The sequence below is a fragment of the Mustela lutreola genome, chromosome 15 (genome assembly GCF_030435805.1).
Source record: "Mustela lutreola isolate mMusLut2 chromosome 15, mMusLut2.pri, whole genome shotgun sequence".
NCBI lineage: Eukaryota > Metazoa > Chordata > Mammalia > Carnivora > Mustelidae > Mustela > Mustela lutreola.
The window spans coordinates 45,037,681-45,059,313 of NC_081304.1; the positions used below are offsets into that span (position 1 = coordinate 45,037,681).

General features: G+C 52.2%; 1 protein-coding gene, 1 long non-coding RNA gene and 1 other non-coding gene across 10 annotated transcripts; 2 read left to right on the plus strand and 1 right to left on the minus strand.

The window, feature by feature from the left end:
- Nucleotides 1-166: 166 nt before the first annotated feature.
- Nucleotides 167-14,880, plus strand: LOC131816062 (uncharacterized). 3 transcript variants are annotated; one of them, XR_009347934.1, is made up of 7 exons: nt 172-1,059; nt 1,140-1,341; nt 5,565-5,715; nt 6,730-6,849; nt 9,306-9,578; nt 12,814-13,270; nt 14,458-14,880. It is a non-coding gene; the product is annotated as an uncharacterized LOC131816062 (long non-coding RNA). The 3 variants fall into 3 exon arrangements; XR_009347933.1 differs by having other exon boundaries at nt 167-1,059; nt 5,565-6,849; XR_009347935.1 differs by having other exon boundaries at nt 167-1,059; nt 5,565-6,849; nt 9,344-9,578.
- On the minus strand, nt 1,838-21,463 carry INPP5K (inositol polyphosphate-5-phosphatase K). 6 transcript variants are annotated; one of them, XR_009347927.1, is made up of 12 exons: nt 21,195-21,463; nt 19,082-19,189; nt 18,644-18,752; nt 14,298-14,414; nt 13,799-13,974; nt 13,120-13,231; nt 12,353-12,462; nt 4,923-5,109; nt 3,915-4,052; nt 3,536-3,644; nt 3,285-3,389; nt 1,838-3,106 (listed from the first exon to the last, which is right to left on the minus strand). XR_009347927.1 is itself a non-coding variant. In XM_059148382.1 (12 exons), exons 1-12 carry the CDS (start codon nt 21,245-21,247, stop codon nt 3,047-3,049), a joined length of 1,359 nt encoding a protein of 452 aa, XP_059004365.1. In that variant the 5' UTR covers nt 21,248-21,463; the 3' UTR covers nt 1,838-3,046. The 6 variants fall into 6 exon arrangements, 5 of the variants coding, with proteins under 5 accessions (XP_059004365.1, XP_059004366.1, XP_059004369.1 ...); XM_059148382.1 differs by having other exon boundaries at nt 3,561-3,644; XM_059148383.1 differs by lacking the exon at nt 14,298-14,414 and having other exon boundaries at nt 3,561-3,644.
- On the plus strand, nt 8,709-8,781 carry TRNAE-CUC (transfer RNA glutamic acid (anticodon CUC)). The gene has a single exon. It is a non-coding gene; the product is annotated as a tRNA-Glu (tRNA).
- Nucleotides 21,464-21,633: the final 170 nt, after the last annotated feature.

A 21,633-nucleotide genomic window follows, 5' to 3' on the forward strand; every position in this document is an offset into this window, starting at 1 on the left:
CTCTCCTGCTGCTCACTCACTGGTGTCAGGTGGAGCCCAGTGATCCACCAACCAAAAGGCACATCCTACCCGAAAGCCAACAAGATCCGTCAGTAGCCACTGTCCTTCAGGCCTGTCTCCCCAGTTGGCCTCCTTCCTCCCACAGCAGCAGGTAAGCCCCACAGAGCTGCTGGGGTTGGCTATGTTGGACAGAGTTTAGCTGGAGAGGCAGGAAGGCACTGTGGGGAGGTCCCTGTCCCAGGTCCCCCCCCCACCGGGAGCCTTTAACACTCAGGAGGACTGGACTCCCCGGCTCTAGGCGGCCTTAAGCCCTGTTGGCTTCTTACTTTTTCCAGTACCCTCAGGGGTCCCTCATCCTGAACGTTCCTGTTTCCTATCCTTACTGTTGCTAAATCACGGCTGACATTTTCCTGGCCTGGGACTGAGGCCTCAGATCTTCAGCCATTCCTTACAGGAAGTAAAAAGGGGAAGAGGATAAGGAAAAGTGACCTCTCCAGAGGGAGACACTGGCCTGCGGGGGGTGGAGGTGGGGTGCAGTGGGCCAGTGCCAGTCCTGACAGCCCCCGGTCAAGCACCTTCCCCTGGGGCACCCCTTCCTTCCCTCCCCACAGCGTCCCCCCGCCCAGGAAAGGCCAGCAAAGCTTCCTTCCTTCCTCTAAGAAGCACTTCTATCTAGGGCAGGCTCATCCCCGGTGGCCACACAATGGCCCTTATCAGCTGTGGAGTCAGGCGCAGAGACCCAGTGCACACCAAGTCTCACACATTTCCTGTTTCCACCCAGCGGGTCAGGGCTGGGCCCAGAGGGGCCATATCCTGACTGGGGCCAAGAGGAGGCAAAACACTCCCCCTTCCCCTTCCCAGCCTCTCAATCACTGCTGGACTCACTCCTCCCAGGCCCAGAGGGGCCCCCCGACAGGAGGCAGGGATAGGGGTGTGTGAAGACTTAAGGAGGAAGGGCAGAGATGGGCACACAGACAAGGATGTTCCACGAGCAGCAGGTGGAGGCAGTGGTCCCTGAGATGGAGCGCCGGGGCTACATGGATCAGAATAAGGAGATAGGTATGTTCTTGCTTCTGTTGTTCTTCCAACCATTCTCTCACAACGATCTTGGAAATGTATACACTATTTGTATTTTACAGACAACCAGGATTCCTACGTGGGGAGAAGTGTAGCTTGGATTCAAGTCCAGGTCTTGATCTCATCCCTGTGTTTCTGGTCCTGCATGACACCACAGCTGCCTGTGTAACTTGGGATGGACCACACCACCACTCTGAGCTGTGGCTGCCGTCTGCCAAATGACAGGTGCCGCGTGGCAGCGGCCACGAGGCTTCTGCATGTGAGGTGAGAGGCGGGCAAGTGTGAGCGGTCACGGGTCTTTCTGGTGTGTGTGTGTGTGTGTGTGTGTTGGGGTGGGGACAGAGATTATTGGTGGAGACCTTGAGGTAGGAGGCTCAAGGGGAAAAAAAAGATGGTGACATTTTTAAATAGCTCTAGCTGGGACCAAGGCTCAAGGCTAAGGTGAAGGAACGTCAATGAGGAGGGATGAACCAGTGAACACTGAGTGCCTTTTCTGAAAGTCAGAAGTTCCCAGAAACCCATTCTAGTTCACAGCAAGGTAAATGAAGTGCCTGATAGCATAGGAGGCTTGCTCCAACTGTGCCAGGGACCCAGAGGGCCGTCATCCTGGGACCCCAACCCATTCCCATCCAGGCAACATCTGTCACTCTCAGACACAGAACTCTAGTCTAGATCTACAGGGCCCTCGTCCTAGAGCTTAGCAAGGGTATGGAGTCAAACCATCACCACTCCCCCGCAATCACGGAGCCACACACAAGTGTAAAAGTCATGTTTCTAATGATCCCCCAATACAACACAGAACACAGCCATGGGCCACTAGAAGCCAGGGGGACAGTTCTTGATGGTACACACGGATCCCAGGGTGGAGTATGGATCACAGAGTGACTGGAGTGTCCCTCAGTCTCAGGTCAGAGGATGGATGTGACCGTCACAGAGCAGGTTCCCTGAGGTGTCTTCTCCTGGGAGAAGGGCCATTGAATCACCAGTGGCTGGAGGCAAGTGGCGGGAGTAGGACTGTGTGCCCACACAGCACCCAGAGAATGCTCTCAGAAGACCCTCAAGGCCGGATTCTTCAAAATGACTGGATCCTGGCTCCCTTCTCTGCCTGCCTCCGCTTCAGGTGCTAGGGCAGTCTAGAGAGAGGGCGGGTTCCTGGCCAGTCATTGCAGGTGAGGGTGGGAAGGAGCAGATGAGCTCGACTGGGCAAGAAAGCCCCTGGAAAAGTGTGGCCACAGCTCCTCTATCACCTGCCAACCCTTTCACAGGAGGGCAGGTTAGGGCATGGAACCTGACCCACCAGCACAAGCCAATCTGGGGCCAAGTGAACTTCTACATCAGACTCCATGGGTCAGGCTCCTACCCACAACACTAAGAGCTTGGGTGGAGGGGCCCTTCATCCTGCCCACTTAGTCTAATTGCTTTTGCCAAAAGCAGGGATCCCACACCCTCTGCCCATCCCCCAGGGGGATGGGCAATGAGATGCCAAGACTCCCGGAACCCAGGCTGCTTGTGCCAAGCAGTCTATGGGGCCTGTGCAAATGTGAGCATCTCCTCCTCCTAGGCAGCCTGAGGCCCAGGATGCCGTGACAAGAATGCAGGCCTGTGCCAGATGGGGCATGTGCCTGGCAGGCCTGCTTGGGCAGGACTGGAAGTGTGTGTGGGGAAAATCGAGAAACGAGATATAGGCTGGAGGGTCCTTCCCACATCCAGGGGTCTGTCCCAGGTCTTCCGTGTTGATAAACTAGTTGGTTTCACTCATATCTCAGCAACAAAAACCTGTATTTAAGGGGCCAGTTCTAGAGATCTGGACCAGAGAGAGCCAAGGAGTGTGGCTAGAGCTCCCCCTGGGAGGTGGAGGATACCTGCTACCTCCTCTGGGGGCTGGGCCTGGCCCCTGGTGCTCCTGGCAGTGATGGGCAGAGCTGGCTGCCAGCTCTGGCCTCCGCCCTGGAACCACTCTTATCCAGGCTCAGATGTGTGGTTGGGATTCACCCAGTGGGTCCTCTGCCAAGGAGGAGCCAGGCTGGATCTGCAGAGAGAAAACAGCAGTGAGCAGAATGGGGAGAGGCGGGGGAGAAGAGCAGATTTTGCTCTGTGTCTTTCCATCACTCCCCTTCTCCAGTACAGGCAGCTCCACGGCCCAAGTGGATTCCCAGGCCCATGGCAATGAAGAACCGAGCAGGGGCTCAACAACATCAACAACATACCTTGAAGGGTTTGCTTATTCCCACCACAGAATGCAGATTGTTGCTATAGTAACAGAGGAGAAACTGGCCCTCGGTCTCAGGGATGTCGCTGATATTGAAGTAAACCTGGTGGGGAGGACGGAGAGGAATGGGGTCAGCTCCCTGGCCCGGGCCCCCACCCAGCTCTCACTTACAAGTTATCCCACCCTCCGTTCCTTCCAAAAGACAGAGAAGTGCCCAGGCAAGCCCTCATGTTGGGAGACGTGGTATACCTATCTCAGGGAAGCAGGCAGGTACCTGGCTCAGCCCGTTGCTGAAGGAGACCTGGTTGTCCCTGACCCAGACATAGGACACATAGTCATTAATGTGGCGCAGCCCCACCTGTGGGAGAGGGGATTGGGCAGTCAGTGGTCTGGGAGGACACAGCATCTGTGACAAGTGTCAAGGAGAAGATGCTTCAGCCTGGCAATTGTACTGTACATGCCCCACCACCCCCCTTCACCACCAGCCTCTAGGTGGGCAAGGACCCCAGCAGGAGATGGGCATGAACTCTTCAGTCTCCGTGAGACTGAGCTCTTCAGCTCCCGTGAGCCCCCAGGAGGGATAAACCAGGGGGGAATGGCTGATAGCATATCTTGCCCACTACGTCACCTTGTATAGTCCAATCCAGTCCCAGGGGCTGCTGGGAAAGTCTGGGGTCAAGGAGTAGCTGATCAACATGACGTTCTCCATGGTCCACAGCCCCTCAGGCATCAGGGTGATCGGTGGGGTAGACACCAAAGGCTTCAGCTACATAGAGGAGGGAAAGGGGTTGAAATCCCACAGCATCACTCTTTCCTCTGAGGCTAATGTTCTGGCTGTGAACTGTGAACTTGCAGTGAGGGGGAAGAGGGGCACACATGGGGATGGGCACAGAACTCCACTAGGCAGCCCAAAGAAAGTATTAGACTTTGGCCCACTGGGAGGAGAAAGGGCCAAAGGCTTGCCGGGGGAGGCTGGCCCTGCCAGGGAGGATGGGGCTAGGGGCCCAGTGGGTAACCAAGCAGAGAGCCAAGTACTGAGGGGAAAGGGTAGGGGAGAAGGGGGGGAGTTGCTGACAGGTTTAAAAAGGAAGTGAGGCCTCCAGGGTTCCTGACCCAAAGTAGGGCGGTAGTTCTGGGGAGAGCATGTAGGCATGTGGAGGGCCACAATGGTATACAGACAAACCAGCCATATGAGAAAGTGAGGGCTGTGGTGTTGGGAGGACAACACCCAACACCCTGCAGGTCTCAGAGGAGGTCAACAGTGCCGTGGTCATGTGATGGCAAGATCCAAGGATGGAGGTAGCTCCCTTTGCAACCTGATCCAGGTAGATTTAGGACAAATAGAAGGAAGTCCTACTTCACACGGGAGGTAATAAGCATAATGGAACCCACTAACCCCAAGGGACAGTACCAAGAGGAAATGGAAACCCATTCACAAAGGGTCTGAGCCTGTTTTTGACAGAGCCCTCAACAGCTTCTAAGAGCTGGGATACCTGACCTGGGAGGAGTGGCAGTGGTGTCCTCCTACCTAGAGGCCTCCCCTGGGAGACATGCTGACATTAGAATCCAAGGCTGGGGGGTTTGAGAGGCGGCCCAGCGTGTGCTCTGTCAAGGGCCGGGCAGCTTAGAAATTCACCTCCAAGTCAAAGGTGCTGGTCACAGGCTTATGGTCACTGACACAGTATATCATGTGGCTGACATAGCTCCTCAGAGACAGGAAGAAGTTGGGGGCTGGCGGCCTCTGGGTTTGGGGGTTGGCCTGGGGCTGCCGCTTCAACCTCCACAGGATACGGTCGGTCCAAGCAGGCTTGCGTTTTTTCTCACTGAGGGTGGAGGGGAAAAAGAATGCGGAAAGAAGGGTTGGCAGGAGAGCAAGAAGGTACCCCAGCAGGCCTGCTGGAGCCCCCAACACCAGGGCCTCTCAGTGGCCATGAGACCTCTGGGCCACAGCGGGAGTGTGGCATGGCAGCCGGCAGGAGGGGCCTGAGAGAACCAGAAGCCGACTGGTCTTTGTCAGACTCTGCCAAGGACCTTCAGTCTAGTTTATATTTTTATGAATCCAACTGTGATTCAGAAACATTCCACTCCAAAGCTTTTCTGACTTCTAGAACAGAAACAGCAGACCAGAGAGAAGCTAAGGTTTGGATTTTGTGGAGTTAGAGGTAAGCTGGAATTTGGCTTCCCTCTCACTACTGGTGGAACCTCAGAAAAGGAAAGGGAAGTACTTGGGGATGCTCCCTGTGTGTCCACCGTCAATATTGCCTGTTCCCTCTCTCAGGTGGAGAAGTCGAGACTCAGTAGGGAAGGAACTTTCCCGAAGTCACAGAATGACTGAGTGGTGAAGTCAGGATTCAAGGCCAGGCAGCGTGACCAGATGGCACAAACTCTTCATGACCAGGCCACCCCCTCTCCTTATCCGTAAAATGAAGGTAATAATAGTTACCTCACAGGTCTGCTGACACGATTAAGTAAGATAAAGCACACACAAAATCTTTAGCACCGTGCCTGGTACAAAATAAGCTCTCTGTAATCACTGGCTATTGTGACTCTTTGTTCTCTAGAGTTAACTGAGACCCCTCTGGCCAGTTCTTTGCTTACTGGCTTCTCTGCGGAGCCCTGAGGCTGTACAGCCCTGGGAGATAGGAGTGATTTCCTTCCCTAGGTAACTACGGTTGTCTCAAGACAGGCGAGCCGCGCCCAGGGAGCTACAGGGCTGTTCTCAAAGATCGGCAGTTCTCTAAGACCAGGCCTTGCCCTCCAAGGATGGGGCGGGGCCCAAGTCCTGGAATGGGGGTGTGGGCAGTTGCTGTTCCGGGTTCTTCCCCCTTGATTTTAAAAGAACCCAGAACAGTAAAGCCTAGGCATATGGTTCCTGCTCTAAAACCCTTCAGGAGTCTTCACTGCCTCCAGAATAAAGTTCTAGTCCCCAAGCACGGTTTTCCAGGAGCCTGACACCACTGTCCTACACCCGCCTACCAGGGACTCTCTGGCCTCCGGACCTTTACTCTTGCAGTCTGTGCTGCCTGGAACACCCATCTTCACAGAGAGAGGCCCAGTGGCAATGCTGCCTTTGTCAGAAAGCCGTCTTTGAGCTCTACTTTCTGCTTCCAAAGCATTTTGCACCAGTGTTTTCCCTATGTTATGCAGTGCTGTCGTTTTCAGTTGGCATACTGGTCTGTGTGTGAGCCTGGAAGGCAAGCACTGGCTCTCGAGATGTCCTGCGCAGCCTCAGCCTTAGTACAGAGCCGGCGCTTAGCCAGCCTGACTGCTCATGGAACCTAAACTCAGGAAAACCCCAAACTCAACCTCTCTCCTCAGAAATGCCCATCTAATCCTAACATACACACTTTAAGATGCTGATAACCAGGTTGCAAGTCTACTTTTGTCTTCTGTTTGATTCACTTACTATTTTATTTTATTTAAAGATCTTATTTATTTGACAGACGGCGCGTGCAAGCAGGGGGAGCAGCGGAGGGAGAGGGAGAAGCAGTCTCCCCGCTGAACAGGGAGTCTGATGCAGGGCTGAATCTGAGGACCCTGGGATCATGACCTGAGCCATGCAGGTGCCTCCACTTACTATTTTATTTTATTTTAATTTTTTATTTTCTTAAAGATTTTATTTATTTGACAGAGATCACAAGTAGGCAGATAGATAGGCAGAGAGAGAGGTAAGCAGGCTCCCTGCCGAGCAGAGAGCCTAACTCGGGGCTTGATCTTAGGCTCCCGGGATCGTGACCTGAACTGGAGGCAGAGGCTTTAACCCACTGTGCTACCCAGGTGCGCCTACTATTTTATTTTTTAAAAATATTTTATTTATTTGACAGAAGGAGAGAGATCACAAGTGGGCAGAGCAGCAGGCAGAGGGACAGGGGGAAGCAGGCTTCCTGCTGAGCAGAGAGCCCAATGTGGGGCTCAATCCCAGGACCCTGAGATCATGATCTGAGCTGAAGGCAGAGGCTTTAACTCACTGAGCCACCCAGATGTCCCTCCACTTACTATTTTTTTTTTAAAGATTTTATTTATTTATTTGACAGAGAGAGATCACAAGTAGGCAGAGAGGCAGGCAGAGAGAGAGAGGAGGAAGCAGGCTCCCTGCTGAGCAGAGAGCCCGATGCGAGGCTCGATCCCAGGACCCTGAGATCATGACCTGAGCCGAAGGCAGCGGCCCAACCCACTGAGCCACCCAGGCGCCCTCCACTTACTATTTTAAAGATTTTATTTATTTATTTCACAGAGAGAGATCACAAGTAGATCACAAGTAGACAGAGAGGCAGAGAGGCAGGCAGAGAGAGAGAGAGAGAGAGAGGGAAGCAGGCTCCCTGCTGAGCAGAGAACCCGATGTGGGGCTCGATCCCAGGACCCCGAGATCATGACCTGAGCCGAAGGCAGCGGCTTAACCCACTGAGCCACCCAGGCACCCCCACTTACTATTTTAAATTAACATTTCTGACATACTGTTGTCAATTCAACAGCAATATATTCTTCTAGCAACAGAGAGGCAGAATGCTGTCTCGATGGTGAAGTCTGATTCCACGATCAGACACCAGGATTTGGGGGGAGGTCCTGCCCTGTTAACGAAGAGCTCTGTGGTTCTGGCTGGTGAACATGTGACTTGGAGAGAGGCTCCTTGCCCTCTCTCCACACCTGGCCCTAGGCCTCTCTTCCCTCTGCCTGTTCCTGAATTATATCATTTTATAATTAACTGGTAATCTAGTTTGATAGAGAGAGAGAGAGAGAAAGCTATGTGCCCCTGGGCAAGTGACTTCACTTCTCCCAGCCTCAGCTTCAGCTCTCAGATGGGGGTGACGGTAGTACTTTGCTTCAAAGAGTCGTAGTGAGGATTAAACAAGTTAAGGTGTGTTAAGGGAGGGGTTAAGAGGTGCTAACCGGCTCGGCCACATCTGTATAGGGCTCCCGGGGTTGTCTCAACCTTCTACTCTTCTGAGGAGTGCTCAGAGCACATCAGAATATGCTATTTCCACTCCAGAGATGACAGACATGGAATCTCCGAACCCACCTTGGACATTCAGTACCTACCCATGCTTAAACTTGGGAATGATTCACACAAATGGACCACTTTCCCTTTCAAAGCATTCTCCCTCCCTAACTTCCCTATTACGGTGACTAGCTGTCACTTCAGGATCCTCCACAAGTCCTGACCACAGCCTGTCTCTCCTTCTTCCTCAGTACCTCTCAGCCTGTCCTCCTTTCCTCCTTTTCCAGGGCCTGCCTGTACACTATACAATACCTGTACACTTCAGTCTTTCAATGAAGATTTACCGTGCCCTTATTATATGCTGGGCAACTGGGGATCTGAAAAACGGGACTGACAAGGTCCTTGAGGAGCTTGTCTGGCAAAAATTAAAAAAAAAAAAAAAAAAAAAAAAGACAAGAAACAAGTACAATGTGTACAAATTGAGCTGCCTGGCTGGCTCAGTTGGTAGAGCCTGTGCCTCTCAATCTCAGGGACATGAGTTCAGGCCTCATGCTGGGCGTGGAACCTACTTAAAAATAAATAAATAAATGTGTATGTACGAATTAAATACTACATATATTCCCCCAGTTCTTCACTTCTTTCTTAAAAGGGGTGGTTTAGTCAGTTATGGGTCTGCTTTCGGCTTGGGTCATGATCTCAGGGTCCTGGGATTGAGCCCCGAATTGGGCTCCAGCCCCACATTGGGCTCCCTGCTCAGTGGAGGGCCTGCTGCTCTATTTGTGCTCTCTCTGTATCTCTCTGTCAAATAAATAAATAAAAATCTTTTAAAAATTTTATTTATTTATTTTAGAGAGAGGGAGAGAGTGCAGCGGGGAGGGGTCAGAGGGAGAAAGAAATTCAAGCATACTCAAGCCCCGATTTGGGGCTTGATCCCAGAACCCTGAGATCATGGCCTGAACCAAAACCAAGAGTTGGATGCTTATCCAACTACATCCTCCCCATGGGCCCTCCCCCATCCAGTTCTCCATTTCTAATAATAATTGTGAAACATGGGATCCTTCTGTTCATTCGACCCTGTGATAGTGTCACATGGACTGTCCTGATCCTCTCGGCCCTGCAAGACTGTTACAGGTCACATTCTCCCTCCACTACAAGACACTGAAGTTCAGAGGTCACTCTGTCCAGGCAGAAGTCAGATGCTTTCCTAGGTCTATGAAGTCCATGCTCCTTCCACTGCACTCCAACGTGGCCAATTCCCAGCAGTGAACTGTCTCTTCAAATGCCTTACCAGAACCAGACTTCACTTAGGATTTTTGGCTGAATGGTTGTGACTGAGTACAACAATTGTTTCTGGAGGTTAGTATGTCCTTACTTTAGGCAAAACCAACTAGCTCTGCAAATATTTCTTTTAAGAGCCTAGAACATTGAGCCGATTTATTGAGCCCCTAGAAATGTGTTCCATTTCTGGGTCTGAAATAGTCTGAAATGAACTTTTCCCTTTGGAAAAGTCTTACTAAACTCTGGACAGGAGTCTTGACTAGATTGATCATAAGATCCTCTGCTCATTGCCTGGTGGAGAGGCTGACCAGGCTCATGTCAACCGTAACAAAACCCTACGGCAATCCCTGACTTTAACAGGATTTCCCGCTCTTAGCCTGTTCAGCCTCCCCTGTAATGGAGCTGACCTCGTTTCTGATGATATCTTGGCTCAGGGATGTTGCTGAGCAAAGCTGAAGTGACACAAGTCACTCTTGGTCACTTTGTATAACCGGTCAGGCTCTTCTCGAGGTGCCGCTCATCAGTGCTGCTGACTGACTGGAATGCCTGCCCTTCTCTCTGCCGGACTCCACTGTTTCCTTGACAGCAGCTCTGATTGACTCCTGGCTTCAGCTGCCTGCCTCTTTACCATTTGCTCAGCCTCCTTCGACACTTCCAGAGTTCTAGAACCTTCTACTGACCAACTCCTGGACTTGATAGTGCTTACTTGGATTTCTTGCTATGGGTGGATCCCTCTAATAGAGGGGTTGCCCCTTCAAGACCTTATCTTCTCCTTCTGTCCTCCTGGGCTCCTGATTCAAACAAATGCCAGGTGCTATGCTACATACCAGAGTTGGTCATAAATTAGATCCAGTCTCTCCGGGCATTTGTAGTACAACAAGAAAAGCCCATTGTATCTTGAAAGCAGCAGTGGAAGCATGGTGTATGTAATGCTTTTGGGCAGCGTATGGGCAGGAGAAAACTCTCAGTGAGATGGGGAAGGGTGAGGGAAGGCTTTCTAACAGCGATGATGTCGAAGCTGAGTTTTCAAGGATGAAGAACAGTCTGGTTACACAGGCACATGGTTAGTGCTCCAGCAATGTCAATAACAATGTGGGCTGTATCCACTGTGTGGAAATAAGTACCTGCCTCCTTCTTTGCAAGACTTCGCTGTCCCCATCCTGCCCGCCCTTTTGCTGCTGTTGGCAAGACTGGCTGTGAATCTGGAGGTGGGCTAGACTGAAGCACTGGAGGCCACAGAGTAGAGTCGGATCTCAGCTCCAGCTCCGCCATTACTAGTTGAGTCTCCTGGGGAAGTCCTTTAATATCTCGGAGCCTCTGTACCCAATTTCAGTACCTGCTGATCCCAGCCTAGCCAACACTCAGCTGTTTGTGAAGACTTCCAGTCTCCTGGTGGTTTCCCTACCATACCTGGGGGTGGGAGCAAAGGGACCCCTGGCCACATGGCCTGCCAGCAGCTCTCTCCCTGCTAGCAAGAGGAGATTGAAAGTCCGTCAGTAGAAGGTCCCAGCTGCCAAGGTCCAGGCCATCCCACCGAGGCCTCACAACGTCCATGATAGTTCTCATCTCCAATGGAAGGCTGGGGAGACTGGCAGTCTCCCTGCAGCTGTGGCCCCAGGCCAGCTGGCCAGCCGGAACCTGCCCTCTTCCCTCGTTTCTGGCTAGGCTAGGCTAGGCTCTGTTTCCAGGGTTCATGGCCTCTTCTTGTGTGTGCTGCCCAGGCCATGACCCCAGCACATCTTGCTCCATGCTCCCAAAACGCCTCCCCCCCCACCCCACCCCTTCCTTGGAGGGGACGCCGTGGCTTGGCCGTACCATTGCCAGCACAGGGCCGTCCTACTTCTCAGCCTGGCCCAGCTGGGGAGACACGTGTTCATTCCCCACATTCTAGAGGCTCTGCCCTGGAGGCACTTCCCGCCTCCCTCATAGGACAGTCTTGCTAAGAGGAGTAGAGGAAGGTGAGACAAAAATGCTGTGACACAGACGGGGCTCTTCTCTGTCTTCAAAGAGATGGGAATCCTTGCCAAATTGGGCCGGGAACTTCAGGCCAGAGCTGCTCTTGACCCTCTGCCTAAGCTGCAAGTCTGGATGGTTACCTGGCCCCTTCTCAGCTTCTTAAAAAGGTATTTAGTACATCTACTACCCAAAGACATGAATCTGACCACAGCAGTTGTCACGGTGCTTACCAGGTGCCAGGCACTGGGGCTGAGCACATGTGAGGTCTCATTTAATCCTCAACCCCATGAGCTGGATACTAATATCATCCCCATTTTATAGATGATCAAATTGACGTTTAAATATCTTATCCGAGGACACGCAGCTGATCGGTGGCAGAACTGTATTTTTAACTACTAGATGCACTGTTCCTACATTGTTCCCCATAAACTCCTCCACTGACAACAATGACTTCACCTTCCTATGTAGTACCTGATCCACTCCCAGCTGGGACAGGGGTACCTGAGCCAGTAACTGGCTGAGCCAAGATTTCTGTTCCCCTGTCTGGGAAGGACCAGAAAACCTGGGGGAGTGGAAGCAATGTTGAAATGCAGTCTCTCCCAAGTGAGGAATCAGCCACTTCCCCCCATCTCCTCCCACCCCCATCCTTGCCAGCACCTTCCTGCTCTCTGAGGACACCACAGTCAGCGCCTCGTGAGGCGGCTGGGAGGTGCCACTCCTGAGGTGATGGCTAGATCTATTCCTGCTTTCCTAACACTTCTATTCTGAGGCAGCTCCCTCTGCCACCAGAGCCCAACACAACCTGACTTCCGAGGCCTCCTGGCCCCTCATTTTCTGCTCCCAGGCTAATTCCAAATCAGTGGCAGGCTGATCCTCTCCTGGGGGAGTCTCCTCACCTGGTGTCATAGTTGTTGGAGTTCTTATCAAACTTGTAGGTGGGTGGGAAGAGCAGGGGGCCCTCCTGGAACTCCCGGAGCAGTGGATCGTGTCTCTTGGCGATGCTGAGCTGGAGAGAAAGGCAGAGTCCCACCTCCTAGTAGTCCTGACCCAGCAGCCTGGCATACACTCCATTTGACGGATCACACATGCCACCGCTGAGGTAGGACAGCAGTCAAGCAACACCACTTCCCTTCCTCACTGCCTTAGTGACAGCCTCAACGGCCCGTCCCCACTCCACCTCCACCCCCAGGAAAGCGGAATCCTTTAGTAAACATTATTCCACAGTCCGAGGGGAGGCCGCTGCCTGCCATTTTCCAGTCCTGGGACTATGAGAAACTGGCTTTGAATTCCATCTCTCTGGGAGTCACTAATAAACTTGTATCAGAGCCCCCCAAAGGACTGGTATCTCATCCTCCAGGAGGCAAGCAAGCCTGGGGATGGAAAAGACAACAGGGATCGAAGAGAGCTGGTGCCCAGTGCAGGACCATGGTAAGTCGAAGGCCTTGCTCCCTATCTTAATGGACACCCAGCAGCTCCTCCAGGGGAAGACCAGGCCCCGGGTGCAAAGCCCTGTTAAACTCATCCCCACCTGGGAACAAAGACTTCAGAGGCCTGGAAATGGAGAACAGGCGGCTGAGGGACCTGAGTGGTGCCCCCCACCTTTGATGCTGGACTTCCACAATAGGCTCAGATCACCCCTCGGGAGCTTTCCCTCACTTGATACCTGATCCTTCTCCCACAGGTCACTGTAACGCCGATTTTTTATGGATTCCCGGACAAAATGTAGCCCAAAGTCATCAATCCGGAAGTTCATGTCTCCAAACCACAGAATGAGGCTGCAGAGAGAAAAGAAGGCAGCTTAGGGTTGTGACAAGGTAAGAGAAGGGAGGAGCAACAGGCCTCAGGTCTGCTCACTCCTCCAGCGGCAAGCCTGAGGGGCAGGTGAGACACTGGAAGCTGGGAGGAGCCAATGCCAGGGATGATTTGGCATGAGCCGATTAATTGTTCTCGTGGCTGCTTCCCAGCTGTTTTAGCCAAAGACACCAGCACCCAGGGGCAAGCAGCAAATAGAGCAGGCTCTTGCCCTCCCTCCCCCTCCCTCAATGGGCCACCAGGCAAGGCTGAGAACCAATTCCCCATGGGTGAACTCAGGAACCCTGGGGTAATCGATCTGGGATCTTCAGAAGTGTCCAGAGTTCTAAAGCAGGACACAGAGGGGAGGGTAGCAGGGGAAGGGAAGGGGTTCTAGGCCCCAGGCAGGTAAAATTGGACAAGAGAGCCAGGGCATCAGGGAGGAGGCTGGGAAAGGGCTGGAGTGGAACAGAGGCTGCCTGAGGGTAATGCTAGCCTGGGCTGGTGTGGGGGCGAGGACAGGGGGCAGCAGTCCATGAATGCACACTCACTCATGGTCCAGGATGTTGGGGATATCCTGTCCCTCAAAATTTTGCATCTCCAGGATCCGATCAAAGTGCTCCAGCCGCTGGTCATTGTTGGCCATGTGAGGGGGCAGGTGGCAGTTGACGATGCTGATGTAGTAGCCATAGAGCTTCAGGCAGATGTTGACGCCCCCTTTGTTCCCCTGACAGTATAAGTGGGCACAAGGGTGGGAAGTGGCTCTGGGTAAGACCCACCTCCCCTTTCCCATCTCCAGCCTGAGGGGAGATCATCTGGCCTGCTGCCAGATCTCCCAAGGGCCAGACGCTCAGCTCCCCAGAGTGACCTCCCCATCCAAGAGCCCAGCTCACCCAGCCTGAGGTCTCAAGGGTGCTGAGCTCCCAGAAGTAGGAGAGCAGATATGCATCACCCCCTTTTCCGTCTGCTCGCCCCTAAAGCATCCAGCCCTCCCCAGCCCAGTGGTGAAAGCCTCCCAGTTCGCGACTCAGACAACAACTCCATCCTTACCCAGTACCCGAAGAGGCCAGTGGGGGTGGATTTAGTAGAGAGGATCTGGACAAAGGGCAAATGCTGATGCTTGGCAAAGAACAGTAAGAGGAGCCCCTGCATGCGGACACTGGAAACCTACAGCAGAGGGGGGACAATGGTCATTCATTCCCCTGCACAGGCCAAGGAAGTCCCTGCCTAGCCCTGAGGTCGACGGTGTCTCAGCTCCAGGCTCAGCATTTACTCCCGAGCTGCCGAGTGATGCGTTCTACCGAGCGCACTGCCTCTTCCTGGGCTTGGGGTGCGGAAGGGAGGCCGAGAAGACAAGGCTGCCAGGGCACTCTGCTATCAGGAAGGCATCGACCTTCCAGTCCTAGCACCATGCAGCCTAGGGACTCCTCTCACCATGCTCTATGGGTTCGTAGGGCACTCCAGGCTGCCATCCCTATGCACCAGGGGCTCAGAGAGGGATGGCACGATGTAGGATAGTGGCTAAGGGCACTGGCTTTGTTGGAAGTTAGCCAGATCTGGGTTCAGATCCCACTTGGGCTCCTAGCATTTGCTGTTGGGCCCAGTCTCAGTCTATTTGCTCATTGAAAAACCAGGACTCAGGGCGCCTGGGTGGCTCAGTGGATTAAGCCACTGCCTTCGGCTCAGGTCATGATCTCAGTTTCCTGGGATCGAGCCCCGCATCGGGCTCTTTGCTCAGCGGAAGCCTGCTTCTCTCTCTCTCTGCCTGACTCTCCGCCTACTTGTGATTTCTCTCTCTGTCAAATAAATAATAAATAAAAAATCTTTAAAAAAAAAAAAAAAAAAAAAAAAAAAAAAAAAAAAAACCAGGACTCTACCTCATCTATCTCATAGATGCCAGAAGGATTAACTGGCAGCTATTCTTTGCTGGTTTAAGGATTAAAAAAAATTTTTTTTTAAGTAATCTCTATTACCAATGTGGGGTTCAAACTCATGACTCCAAGATCAAGAGTCTAATGCTCTTCTGAGCCAGCTAGACACCCCTGGTTTAAAGATTTTTAAAAAGTAAATGCAGGGAGGGGCACCTGGCTGGCTTGCAATTCTTGATCTCAGGGTCAAGAGTTCAAGCCCCATGTTGGATGTGGAGACTACTTAAAAAAATAAAAAAGTAAATTCAGGAAGAGAATATGAGAGGCTTCTAGGGTGCTAGAAATATTCTGGGGTCTCCTGGGTGGCTCAGTGAATTAAAGCCCCTGCCTTCAGCTCAAGTTGTAATCCTGGGATCCTGGGATCGAGCCCTGCATCATGCTCTCTGCTCAGTGGGGAGCCTGCTTCCCCCACTCTCTCTGCCTACTTGTGATCTCTGTCTGTCAGATAAATAAATAAAATCTTTAAAAAAAAAAAAAGAAAGAAAGATTCTGTACCTTGTCTTGACTGGCGGTAACAATGAAGCATAGACACATAAAAATCTACCAAAAATACACCTAATTTCTGTATACATTATAATGCTCAGTGGGAAAAAAATTAAGAAAATGCTCCCCCAAATAATTATACGCTGTGGGTAGCTAGATCTCCATGAAGGCGATGCAGGGGCAATGAGAGCAAGCATGGTGGACGTGCGTTTACAGGCTGGGAAGAACAGCCACCATCTCCAGAGATCCTTCATACTGCATTTAATCTTCACCCCAACCTTGGAAGGAACAGCTGTCCCTGTTCTGCAGATGGAAGGCTGAGGCTCAAGGAGATTAAGGAACCAGGACGACTACTAGGATAACAATGTTAGAGGTCCGGGATCCATATAATTCCTGCTCTCTGTGAGACAGGGTGGGACAGGGCCGTAACCAGTGACCCTCTCTCTCAGCCTCAGCCTGTCTACACCTACCACCCGAGTAGCTGTTTCCGGAGTTTGAGGTTGCAGAGGCCAAGGAGGAAATCCCCGGGTGGGGAACATGTACTGGGGCCTTCCAGGAATTATGAAACTTGATCCCGCAGGCCAGGAGATCTGCCACAGCAGAGGAGTCAAAGCAGGGGGAACCCCAAACCCAAGACTGAGTGAAGGAGGTGTGAAAACCTAGTGTTGGAGAGAGGTTACTACAAATGTGTCCCTAACAGCACCCTCTAGCCCCGGTCTTGGCTTCCCATTCACGCCATGCAACTGACTCCTAAGGAACTGATAAAGATCCAGGAAGAGCTTTCAGGCTTAATCCTGACCCACACAGCAGGTCTGGACCAATGGGACCCCAAAAGAAAGCACCAATTCGCTTTGTGAAGGAGCAAGGACGGGGAGGAGCGTGGGAGGCAGGAAAGGCTGGGACTGGGAGAAAGGGTGGGGCTGTGGGGAAAGGCGGGAGGCTTGTAGGGGAAGTTCTGTTGGAGGAAGTGAAGTAGGAGGAGCTAAGGAAGGGGCTAAAGGGAGGGAGCTGGGGCCCTAGAGCCAACAGAAGGAGTCATGTCCAGGCTTCTCAACCTCTAAATGCCAAACTCCCATCAGAGGAAGAGGCTGCAAAAGCAGGGCTCACTCCTTTACCCCTTCACCTAGTTCTTGGCTAGGGGAAGGAGAGTCACCCATCTGCTTTGGGTGCCAGGCCTTCAGGCAGGCCTCCCAAATGCAGGAGGCCAAATGGGTAGAGGGGCTTGTGTCCCTGCTACAAGCTGAGCTAATTTCTTTGGCTTGATTCCATTCTACCAATCCCTTGCCAGTTAGCCAGGGTGCAGGAAAGACTCCAGTCTTGGGAAGAGAGTGTGTGGGGAGAGAGGTGTTTCTGTCTTCTCGGAGGCTCTAACTGTACATCTAAAGTAAGAGGTCTGAGCTTCAACTGGAGAAAGCCAAGGGCTTGGGAACTGGCCTTTTCCAGCCTCAGCAGCAGGACAAAGCTTGTATTCCCTCCTCCTGGCTCAGCCCTTAAGAGGACTCACAGCTCTTGCCTCAGCACCATTAAGCAAACTGGGGTAAAAGAATGAATTCTGAATAAATTAGTCACCGAGGAAGGGGCTAGAGGAATTCTGATATTTCCAAGAAGCACTGCATAGGGTGCTTTGAATGGGACTATGCTTCATGCCTCAGCTGTGCAGGACATAAAGGTGAAGACCCAGCAGTCTAGAGCCTTCCTGTGGATTCTCCTACGGTCTGCTTTCCCCAAAGAATACTGGCCCTTCAGACTGAGAACTATTTTCCCTCCATTTTTCTCCCCTCTCCAAACCTCTGGGCCCCTGAGAATATGAGGTACATGTCTCCCACGATCAGAGGACACCCTCTGATACCAGTTAGCTATGGCATACCTGTCAGCCTCAGATCACCAGCACAGCAATAAAATGTACTAGTTAAGAACATGGGTTATTATTGCTTCTTGGCCTTTTGACTAAGATCAAGCAAAGAACATGGGTTATGGGGCTCCTGGGTGGCTCAGTCAGTTAAGCATCTGCCTTCCGCTCAGGTCATGGTCCCGGGGTCCTGGAATTGAGCTCCACACAGGTGCCCTGTTCAGGAAGGAGTCTGCTTCTCTCTCTCCTTCTGTCCCTTCCCCCTGCTCTATCACTCTCAAATGAATAAATGGAAAATCTCTATAAATAAATAAATATATAAATATATAAAAAAATAAAAATAAATTCCATGCTAAGTACAATAAAGAAAAAAAAATAGAACATGGATTATGAAATTTGAAAGATCTAGATTTATTTTTTTTTTTATTTTTTTTTTTTAAAGATTTTATTTATTTGTCAGAGAGAGAGAGAGAGCAAGAGCAAGCACAGGCAGAGTGGCAGGCAGAGTCAGAGGGAGAAGCAGGCTCCCTGCAGAGCAAGGAGCCAGATGTGGGACTCGATCCCAGGACGCCGGGATCATGACCCGAGCCGAAGGCAGCTGCTTAACCAACTGAGCCACCCAGGTGTCCCTGAAAGATCTAGATTTAAATCCCAGACAGCCTGTGACCTTTGAGTCTTGGTTTTACCTGTAAAATACCCGCATTTCAAGGGAGTTAAGAGCTCTCAATAACATATATAAAGTTTACTTATAATGCTTACTACCAAGTAAGCATTCGGTAAGTGTTAGCAGTTACTATTATACTCAGGGACTTCAGGCCTGGCATGTGAGCTGGGACTGAAGGCTGACAGGTGGAAAGGCAGTGAGGTGTTAATAAGCCCTGCTGAGCTTCCCCCCAGGATTCTCCCGACCTGAAAAATGTCCAGGTTTTAAACCAGCCCCTGGGGTCCCAGCTCAGCTCCACCTATACTGGAAAGACACGAAGCAGGCAGGAATCCCAGAAAGCCAGGTGCAGCTGAGGCTTAGGCCTTTAAATAAATGGAAACAGCATGAAAGCCTATGTGGGAGACCACAGGACTGGGGGTTAGTGAGGGGAGGTGAGACACACTTCCCAACTGCCCATGAACTTGTAAGTTACCTTGACGAAGCTCAGAGGGGAAAGCACATCCATGAAGAAACTGCTCCATGGGTCTTCAAAGGCAGTGTCAGAAAGGAGGCTCATGATCCCACAGTTCATTTCCTGCAAACTGCCCATCCCAGGTCAGAGGCTGTCCCCCTGGCCTGGAGGGTAGTACTTCTGACACAGACATTCAGTACTGCCCTTGGCACTTTCAAATCTTGGGTACTCATGACCATGATCTCGCCCTCCCGTGGCCATTGACTACCAACCCCTTGCCATTACTGACGCAGGACAAGAAACACTGACTGGTCCTGATGCAGGCTGAAAGCTCCTAGCCTTCAGACTCCACAGCGAGGGAGGACAGATTATAGTAGTACCCCGTGGGGACCACTTTGGGCTGGTTGGGCTTATCTGTCTCCGCAATGGAATGGGGGAAGGGGCACTGCAGACACCTACCCAATGACATACATGTCCAGATTCAGGTTGTCTTTGTTCAGCTGCAAGAGATCACTGAGGTCCAGAGGAGGTGCTGCAGAGGCCACATTCCATGTCACAACATGTATGCTGTGGAAGGGATGCAAAGGGAAGTCGTGGAGGGAGGAGGATAAGACCTGTTTCCAGGTGACGGACAGGGGTCTGGGCCTGCTAATGGCTACACCACAATCTGCTGCAACCAGAATGGGAAACCGGAGTTTCTGTACCTGGTAACAGGGGCATTGAACTACAAAAGCCTTTCATCTTCACTTTGTTCCTGAAGCAGGAAATTTCCACCCTGTTTTGGCTCCTCCATGCAGGCCCACAGCTGCCCACAGCTGGCAGCACTCGTGCTGCTGACATTAAGAAAGGCTGCCAAAGTGGGCGCAAAGGTTTCAGGGTCAGGCGAGGGGAGGGATGGGGATGGGGTGTGTAGTTAGGAATTTAATCATTTCACCAGCCATTCACACCTCAGGGCTCCTAAGACCACCAGAAAGAGTCTGGAGATTCAGTTTTTACCTTGTAAGAGGACTCAGCACTATACGATAGGAGCATTTCTAAAATAACAAAGATAACACCACCACATTCCCTTCCTTCCTTCTTCCTAGCAGGTCCCTGGAGCATAACCAATTCTGCCAAGCATTTCAGGGAGCCTAAAGCAGAAGATAACAGAGTTCTCAACATCTCTCTCAAGAGTCTAACCTCTTGGGAGCCTGGGTGGCTCAGTCATTAGGCGACAATTTTCAGCTCAGCTCGGGTCAGGATCCTGGGGTCCTGGGATTGAGTCCCGCATCAGGCTCCCTGCTCAGTTGGAAGTATGCTCCTCCCTCTCCCCCTCCTCCTTGTGCTTACTCTCTTGCTGTCTGTCAAATAAATAAAATCTTAAAGAGTCTACCCTCTTTTGGGAAAACTCATCAGCTGGATAACATCCTCAACCTTGGCTTCATATTCACCTTAGGGAAGCAAGAGAACTAGATCAGCAGCTCTCAATAACAATGGATCCCATCAGAGGCTCAGGGGAAGGAGACACTTCAACTGAATAGTTACAGCAACACTCCCAAGAAAGCCCCAGACTCAGCTGAGTACAGAGCAGTCAGGGGCTACAACACCTGCAGAGACCAAGGTCCAGCCACCAGGCCTTAGGTGAGCCCTAGGTACACCATGAGGAGGAGGACCTGCAGCAGAGGAAAACTAGAATGAGCGCAGAAACCAGGTTGAGAGAGGAGGGAGAAAAGGGCTGGATGTCCCAAAACATCTCTTCTCCACCAGATCCTGTTCTTAGAGGTTCAGGTTCTAAAACCACAACTTGAAATTCTTGGCCGACTTAAAACAACTTCCTGCCCCTCCCTACGAACATCAACAAAACAATACACAAACCACCTTCCCAGGCATTAGGCCAGAGATTCTGCACTTCGTTTGTTTACGATCTCCCCCTGCCGTCCAACAGAGGATTAAGGAAAGCATCCCTTTCAGTCCCAGGCTCTTTGTTTTCCGAGGGACCTGCTCTAAGTGGATGGAGCGCAGAAGTAGGGATTTCTCGCCCTCAATCTCAGATTCGACGATTAGCCGCAAATCCTTGCATCGTGACTTGCACTAAGTTGGTGATTAGCTTTGTTCTTCGTTAAAGAGCAAACATGGGACCGGGCTCTATCACAGCGCTAACGGATCTTACCTAAACCTGATTTCGGATTTCGGGAGGTCACAAAGGGATCAGCAGACCCCGTGATGTATATGTTGATCAAAAGAACAAGATTTCTATTCTAGAGCTGAGAGGAGAATGCCTTGTTATGTCTTTACCCCAAACAGCCCCATACTGCTGCCTCCGCCAGGTGCCAACCGAGACACCTGCGAGGGGAGCCTAAATAGGAACGAGCTCGGCAGCCGGAGTTTGGAAGGAGCGCGGGGCTTCCGCCCAAAGCAACCCCCTCAATATTGCCTTGGGAGAATCAGGGAGGGTCTCTGAACTAGAATCAGCACTGCAGGCCCGGTCCCTTCTCTCCCAGTCTGGCTGTACCTCAGATCAGCAGCCCCGAAAGGGTAGGAGAGGGTGATTCCGCCCGGAAAAGGTCGGCTTGCCCGCAGCCGCCTTCCTCACCTGAGCGTCTTGCTTCTCGGTTCAGTCGTCTTCCGTGGGCTCTCGGCGGCCATCGTCCCCACGCCGCGCCCCGGCCGCTCCTGGCCCGAACCACCTCCCTCTGGCAGCAGGTCCCGGCTACCTTACTCTCCCCGGATTGTTTTCCTTCCGGATTCTGACCCTCCGCCTCGGCTTCCGTACGGGGCGGGGCTTGAGGGCACGGAGGGCTCTGGATGGTGCGGCCTGGGGAACAGGCGGGACTCGCCAAAGAGCGCGAAACGGTGAAAGGCTGGGAGGAAAGAGGCTCAGGGTATCCGGGACGTCAAGAGAGGCGCGTCTCGGCGCCAGCAGAAGCCGACGCAACACTGCCCCGCCCCACCGCGCGCGACTGTCAAACCCGCGGCTCCCAAAGTGCCCCGCGCGAGGCCGGCCGGGAGGGGCGGTGTTCCGGCTGAAGCCG

Coding starts and splice junctions, on each gene's coding strand:
- INPP5K (XM_059148382.1), bottom strand. CDS start 21,247: ATGGCCGCCGAGAGCCCACGGAAGACGACTGAACCGAGAAGCAAGACG. Junction 13,975..14,297: donor CTGGCCTCTTCGGGTACTGG/GTAAGGATGGAG, acceptor TTATACTGTCAG/GGGAACAAAGGGGGCGTCAA. Junction 3,645..3,914: donor ACTGGATTGGACTATACAAG/GTGACGTAGTGG, acceptor CCTCTCCCACAG/GTGGGGCTGCGCCACATTAA.